We start from the raw sequence: 8,078 nt of genomic DNA, 5'->3' as shown, positions 1-8,078 counted from the left end.
ACTATGATCATAAAAATGCAATCATTTAAATTTTATTATTCATGACAAATAATCATACATGATATCCATAATAATTTTGTATTAAAAATGTTGATAGTTTAAATTTTTATACTTTACAGATAATCTCAAGATTACACAACTCAATATGCATTTAACTAACAAGTAATTATTATATTATTTCAGTCAATTTAATCTGAAAATTCAAAATTTAAATTTAAATTTTAAGAATACTTGCAAGTAATAATGTTATCATATTTTAAAATTACAAATATGAAAGTAAAAACAATTCCATTAAAAATACAAAAATATTAATTAAATAAGTACATATCATATTATTGATATTTTATCTTAAATCTATTTTCAATAATAAAATAAAATAATTTATAATTAATACTTGATATTTAATTTTTGAAATATGTGTCATCAGCAATTAAAAATAAGGTTTATGTAAATATTTTAATGACAAATTATTACTTGAAAGTGAATGCTTTAATTAAATAGAATTCAACATATTTGTACAAAGTGAATACAATATTACATGTTATGTGTAACTGGATAGAAAAATGAATACTGACTGCAATAGATTAACACAAATTTTAATTAAACCAAAATTGGTAAAAATATTAAAGATAAAATTTTTTAAATTTTGTGATATAAAGAAAATATATTATTTTTAATATATCCACAAAAGGTTAATTGGAAATATTTAAAATAACAAAAGCTGTACAACTTATTTTAATGACATAGTTTTAGTATTTTGGCTTTTTATGCATACATTACATTAATTATTATATAATCATGTAAAATAAAAATATTTAACGGTTAAATATAAATTGATAGTGTTCAAAATAAATAAAATGTCAGATAAACATATGATCTAATTACTAAATTGATTTGTGGTATGGTTGATTTATTGGAAAATATTGATTGTAGACTGGTCAATAACGTTGTAAATAACCATAACTTAAACTGTAAGATAAAAAATAACATAATATTATTATAAAAAAAGCTGAATAAATGTATAATTGCAACAGTACTCATAAACCATTTAAAATGAATAATTTTGTTCTAGTGTTGGGTGGTATCAAAGAAAATTGTGTAATATTATAGTTATTAATATCTTCAACTTATAAGCCTACTTATTAAAATTGTTACATATTTACAAACAATTTTATATTTTTCATAAGTTTTAGATACATAATATCATATAATATTTTATTAGATAAATATGATAATTTTTCATACATCTATAAGTTAAATAAAAAAAAAAATAATTGATACTTACAAAATATTTAAATCATAACTATTTTAATGGTGATCTAGATCTTGATCTATCTCTTTTGGCTTGGGCTGCTAAGTCATCCCATTCAGACAAATCATATTTTGAAAGATCTCCATCTTCATCATCATCATCATCATCGTCTTCTTCATCATCATCATCATCATCATTTTCAATAATAGCATTTGACCATGTTTTATTTTTTCCTCTATCGTTGTTATCTTCTTTACCATTTTGACTATTGGAATCCTCGCTTATAGAACCACTACCTCTTTTTTGTTTTTTTTTCTTTCGTCCGAATTCATCATACTCATCATCTGACTCTTCTCGTTTAACATACTCAACAACTCCTCTATCATTGTAACCACCTCCATAACCAGTACGTTCTTCTGGATCAGCAAATTTAGGTGCATTACACATATTACATTGAGATCGACGTGCCCAATTCACATTGCCACACTTACTACATTGCCAGTCATCAGCTGAAAACAGACCTTTACTCTTTTCAGCAGCTGCCTTACCAATTTCAGCACCAGCTTTTTTCTTGACTGGTAAGTCTTCACGTTCCTTATTACATCTATTACAATGGGTGCGACGAGCAAAATTAATATTTGCGCATTGAGTGTTTGGACAGACCCAATCACCTTCACTCATGCGAAATGCTTTACCAGCATCTAATGGCAAATCCTCCGCATTCGAAGACATATCACTAGACATTTGAAAAAAATCTGTCTTTACCAAATATTACAAATTAGCCGATACTTAATGAAATTATCTGCTGCACATCATAGTAATAGTGTAAGCATGTAATTTGTAGAAATTATTTCTTGAGCATACCAATTATTATTATTGCCGAAAGCAAGATCTTGAGTTCGATTTACTTACTTGCGTAAATATATATTCATAAATTACACAAAATTGATATAATAAATGCACATACAAACGGTATATTAAAGACGTATATGTAACATGGGTTGCAGTAATAAAAATAATGTGATCGCGAACGAATTAAAACTAAATTAAATTTCAGTTACGTACATTTATAAAACATACAGAGGACGATTTTAAACCAACCAAATGACTACGATGTTGACGTATTATTTTGTTTGTTAATCGTGAACAGTAACATTACATTATAATTGTTCTTAATTTATAAGACCTAAAGTATCATAATTTTATAGTAGACAAATTAAAATTAGGAAAAAAAAATCAGTGATGGTACTCGGTAGTGCACCTTAGTTCTGTTCTGACGTTCCGGGTATACAGTCGAGTTGGAGGGGGCGTATATTGTGATAACAGCCGACAGTGTAACCACATTACGAGGGATTGATAATTGATAACAAAAAAACTGTAAGCAATAAGTATATTAAGTATATTTTTCAAACAATCAAAACCACATAGAAATACAGACATGAAACATTATAAAAAATATGTGTCTATTTGAAATTCTTTCATAGTCACAAACTATAATCTTGACAGACATATCGCCGAATTAGCGAGTTATATGGTTTTGGATTTCAAGTTGATATTTATCATTGTTTTCCATTTGGTCTGGTTGTTTTTATTTCGTTGAAAACAAAATGGCAGCAGCTGACTACTTGCTAGCATTAACAATATTGCCATACAGAGTGATCACCAACAATTTTTTTCTAATAAAAATCCATCTTTTTTTTTACTGTAAATTATTTAGATGGTGTTTTTGACTACATTTATACATCTAAATCGAAAAATCAACGAATAGTTTACTTTTAGTCATTATTTATCAATATGTATAAACTATTGATACTAGTGCTTAAAAATAATTATACGAATATATAAAACTATAAAACAGATGTAATATTGTATCAAGTATTCAAGTACACAATTTATTATATCTTACTCGGACATTTTTATAAATCATAATATTTTAAAATTTTAACTTTAATATACAGTTAAGTAACGCAACAATTAATTGTTCAATTTTTTTTTTAAATAATTAAAAATTGAAAATATTCATAAAAAAAATTATTTTATCAACATATTATTTTAATAATTTGTAGGAAAAAAAGGGACTTTTATTTGTAAAGCAAACGTTGGCATCGTCACAACTCTTAAACCCTATAAATAATCCAAATATTTGTAAATGTTGCCTTTAGGAATTAGGAATAGTTAAAAGTTTCATCAATCAAAATTTGAAAAATGTTTTGTCAAAGGAATAATGGTTTGTGAATCACTCTGTATAATATAGTTTTTATCAAATTTTAAGACTGTGGTTGGATAGAATTTAATATAATATTATTGTTGTGGTTGCTAAGCGTGCAGTGGCCGCCGGTGTTATCAGCTGTTGCGATTGTAGCTTACTGGGATTCGGGTTACTGGTTAGCGCAAACATGCAAAATAAGTGCAATGATGCATGTGGTGCACTCGGTGGCCATTGATGGTAATAGCAGCAACAACAACAATAATAACAGACAACAGTCAACAACATCATTGCGTTCGTGAATTGATCTTCACGCCAAAAACTGAAAAATAGCGACGCAAATGGCGGGGTTGTCGAATCTCCGCCTCGGAATAAATAGAACGTGTATAAGATAAATTGGATTTTTTCTTATTTATTTGGAATTCCCGTAAAATGAGCATTTACAAAAAGGTTGACTTTTACGAGTTGTGCCGGCTATGCATGTGCGTAGGCGGCAAGAAACACCATCTGTTCAAGAGTCAGGAGAGCAGCGAACGGCAGCTACAGTTCAAACTGAAAAAATGTATACCCCTCCAGGTGAGTTATGGCTAGTCGGACTAATTTTTGGTCATGTGTAAGACAACTGAGATGACACTGTGCTATACAGTTGATAATAATGTTCAACTAATATAGTTGATTTCAATATACTCCAGTTGATGTTAGATTATTTTAGGCTTTTGGCCATATTTTTTTGTTTTCAAATGATTTTTGTTTATTCTGCCTTCATAATTAAGAATTTAATAAATTTTAGATTGTTTAGGTAGTAAAATTAAGTTAATCTTTCTTATGTTTTTATATTCCTTATTCAATTATTTAATATAATATTTAAAATATTGTAAGTAAATATATAATATACACAATGTCTTCTAAATAGTTATAAACATTATATTATGCCAATATTTAGTTGTAATATTTAAACAACATGTTTTACAATATTAAAGTTTTATTGGTATAACCAACAGAATATGTTTATTTTATAAATTTTTTTAGATCAAAGAAAGTGATAGTTTACCAAAAGGGGTATGTGAAAACTGTATAGCAAAAATGGATGAATTGTACGATTTTATAGATCAATGTGTAAATACTGAATCTATGTTAAAAAGTTACTGTGCAACGTTAAGTGTTTCTGATCAAGCAAAATGTCAAGGAAAAGTAAGTTGTTTTTGTTTATATTTAATTAAAAAATGTAATAAATTACATGTAAAATAATTACTAGTGGCAGTTTTATATAATTGTATTGTTAAATGACACTGTGGGAACCTACCTTATTATTTGTTACTTTTGAAGCAATCTTAAATTTATAGATGAATAATAGTATAATAAAAAAAAATTTAATTTAATTTGTATTTGATTAACAGTTTTTTGTATATTTTAACCAAAATAAATTTCTTCTTACCACTTTTTTTATTTAAAAATAAAATTTTTAGGTTTATGTGCGTGAATCTTTAGAAAATAATCCTGTAAGTACAAAGAGAAATAATAGTTCTGATCATTCTTCATCTATGCTTTCAATGCAAAGCCTGTCCAACCTCGTTCAATCTGGTTCAATACAAGTAGTAAAAGATATAAACAATGGATATCTAGATTTTTGTAAATATGATAGTATGCAGGTAATTATTGATTTTAATAAAAAAATTAATGATTTATTTCTAATTTAATAATTTTTGTTTGTTTTACAATAGCAAGTTATAACTAGTACAACTAATGGAATTGAATCCATGAAGTATAATTATACGATAGCCAATAATTCAAATCAGTCGGTTCAAACAGATTCATCTAATGAAGAAAATGATGCGAGTGAAAATGTTCAAACCATTTACTCTGTACCTGTAAGCATTATAGATTGAGCTGTTTCATAATTCTTAACCATTTTATAACATAATAAATTATTATAAATTTTGAAATAGTTTACAACATAATATCAATCAAACCCAACTTCTATAGGCAGCAGTGTACTTATGCCACTTTTACTCATAATTATTAAAAATATCTATAAGGTTTTTTTTTCAATTAATAGAAAATTACTATTAATAATTAAATTATTGAAATACATTTTATTAGGTTGTGTTGTTAATATGTTTATTTGATTGTTAAATATATTCCATATATAATTTTAATAAGATGTCTTGTTAATTTTCCAGGATAATCCTAGTTCAGATAAAGAAGATTCTGAATTGAACATACATTCTTTAAATTATGTGACTGTTGAACCAGAGATCAATTTACAATTAATTAAAACTGAGTTAGTTATTATTAAGACAATATTTTATTTAATTAATAACATTTTTAGTCATGTTTAATTACTTCTATTCTATGTGTACTTAAAATTAAAAATTTTTTTTTTGAAGTAACGATCAAGATTCAGATTTGGATAATAGTAAGTCTAATGATGCAAAGACATATATAAATGGGTTTTTACCAATGAATGGTGCTCTTGCAACATGCACTGCATGTGGGAAAGTATTAGAATCTGAGGAAGAAATTGTGATGCATAGTCAAGTATGTAAAGCTATGAACAATAGAAGTGTTCATAATGTACCAACAAGAAGTTCAAGAGATATGATGCCTCCAAGATTTCCTTGTGATGTTTGCGAGAAAAAATTTAAAAGAAAAGAGCATTTAATTCAACATAGGAAACTTCATACTGGTAAATATTGTATCTAATAAATATTTTCTTTAGCCAACTTTATTGAGATAATAAAATATTATTAAATCTTATTATAGAATCTGTAATATTAAGATTTGATACTAATATTATTTTATAAATATTTCATTATATTCATTGTCTTAATTCTTTAACATATAAAATGGGAAAAATAAATAATTTAATGATTGATTTACCTATTATATTGTATATCTTCATTATTTTTATAATCATATAATCCATTACAAACAAATTAATTTTTTTTATTAATTAAATAATTATATTTCAAGGGGAACGTCCATACAGCTGTGAAACATGCTCTAAATCATTTAGTCGTAAAGAACATCTAATGCGTCACATGTTGAGTCATACTGGTCAACGATTGTATGGGTGTGATTTGTGTCATAAACATTTTAGTCGTAAAGATAATCTTCACAAGCATCGAACTACGCATGGAGTGACTGGACCTCTTGTCTGTGAAGTTTGTGGTTAGTTTTACATTTTAGAGTTTTTAGATAATTTTTCTAAAAACTGTTAACTTTTAAAGTTCTAATGGTTATTTTATTAGGAAAATCATTTATTGTTAAACACTATTACGATATGCATATGGCAACACATAATGAAGTGGAGGATAACCAGTTACCATATGTGTGTGACATATGCAAGAAACGATTTGCTACAAGTCAATTTTTAATTACTCATCAGTTTAGACATCGGACTAAAGGTTATACTAATAGTCTTAAATCAGAATCTGGTTCTGTTATTGATGAATTACAAAATGAAGTAAATATACCTTTAGCAATAGATTTATTGTTATATTTTATAAAATTCATTAATTTGTGTTGCATGTTTAGAACTATGTATCAAACTTCACTAAATAATTATTATTTTTATTTCCATGATATCTACCTCTTTAATTGTAACTAAACAAATATTTATAATATAATGTATGGTTTATTTACAGGTCAATCAACAAGAGAAGCAAAATCAACTATCTAATGTGCCAAATACAAATGCATATCAAGTACCTTAGTATCTTACGAAGATAATAATTCTTAAAAAATTGCAAAAAGGTCTAAGCCCAAAATGTTCAGGTTTTCAGGGTGTTAATTATGGGTTCCTACAAACTAGTGTATTAGATTTAAGTCATATTATTTTGTACTTGAATGTTATATTTTAGTTACTGTCACACGACACCAAATTTTATGACTATTGAAAGAATGACTTAGGTTAAGTTATTTTTGTGTAGAATAATTTTTATTTAATTTTTGGTGATTTTGCCAATTATTATTTTTTATGGAAAATCAAAACATATTAGTAAATTATGTTCACAATTACTTTTAGTGCCTTTATAATTAAATTAAATTTCATTGTCAAGTCTAATCAATTTAAGCTGAGGACAGATCCTCTCAAAATATATCACAATGTAGATGGTTGAATGTTCCATATATATTTAATGTAGTTGTGAAATCCTATTATATTTTTATGTTAATGATAGTAAAATAATGTACAAAATATACCAAAAAATTAAAGGAGATGTTATTTTGAAATCCATAAACAGACTGATATAATACTAAGACAAGTTTAGTTAATTGAATTGCTCATTAGAATTTAATAAATGTTGTTTTAGGTCTATTATGGTCTTGATTTTTACAATTTTTGACTTAGTTATGTTTATAATGTGTAACTCAACAATTTAAAGTTATTTATAATAAATATTAATTATTATTTGCCCTCTTTAAAAGTCACAAAAGTAATTCTAAAAAGCTGAAACATTTATTTTGAATATTCAGTTAGCCATTAAATTAGATTTAATTTATATTTTAGTTTGTATTTTTTTTTTCTGAATTACTTGTACTACTGAGTTATTTTTAAAAATATAATTTGTTTTATTTTTATTCACTAATAACTTGATGTAACCAGGCAGATAATATTGT

General features: G+C 25.8%; 2 protein-coding genes across 2 annotated transcripts; one reads left to right on the top strand and one right to left on the bottom strand.

Moving 5' to 3' along the window:
• Positions 1–726: 726 nt before the first annotated feature.
• LOC112593651 (zinc finger Ran-binding domain-containing protein 2) lies at positions 727–2,514 on the bottom strand. The gene is made up of 2 exons (XM_025338156.1): positions 1,286–2,514; positions 727–969 (listed from the first exon to the last, which is right to left on the bottom strand). The coding sequence occupies exon 1, from the start codon at positions 1,994–1,996 to the stop codon at positions 1,304–1,306; it is 693 nt and encodes a 230-aa protein (XP_025193941.1). The 5' UTR covers positions 1,997–2,514; the 3' UTR covers positions 727–969; positions 1,286–1,303.
• Positions 2,515–3,661: 1,147 nt separating this feature from the next.
• On the top strand, positions 3,662–7,794 carry LOC112604200 (zinc finger protein 436-like). The gene is made up of 9 exons (XM_025353133.1): positions 3,662–4,034; positions 4,488–4,649; positions 4,925–5,107; positions 5,180–5,326; positions 5,639–5,739; positions 5,846–6,144; positions 6,432–6,629; positions 6,710–6,924; positions 7,106–7,794. Exons 1-9 carry the CDS (start codon positions 3,891–3,893, stop codon positions 7,172–7,174), a joined length of 1,518 nt encoding a protein of 505 aa, XP_025208918.1. The 5' UTR covers positions 3,662–3,890; the 3' UTR covers positions 7,175–7,794.
• Positions 7,795–8,078: the final 284 nt, after the last annotated feature.

Source organism: Melanaphis sacchari, unplaced genomic scaffold, assembly GCF_002803265.2.
Source record: "Melanaphis sacchari strain LSU unplaced genomic scaffold, SCAv2.0 Contig0_pilon_pilon, whole genome shotgun sequence".
Taxonomy (NCBI): domain Eukaryota; kingdom Metazoa; phylum Arthropoda; class Insecta; order Hemiptera; family Aphididae; genus Melanaphis; species Melanaphis sacchari.
The sequence above is the reverse complement of the archived record's forward strand: the minus strand, read 5'-3'. Positions and strand labels throughout refer to the sequence as shown.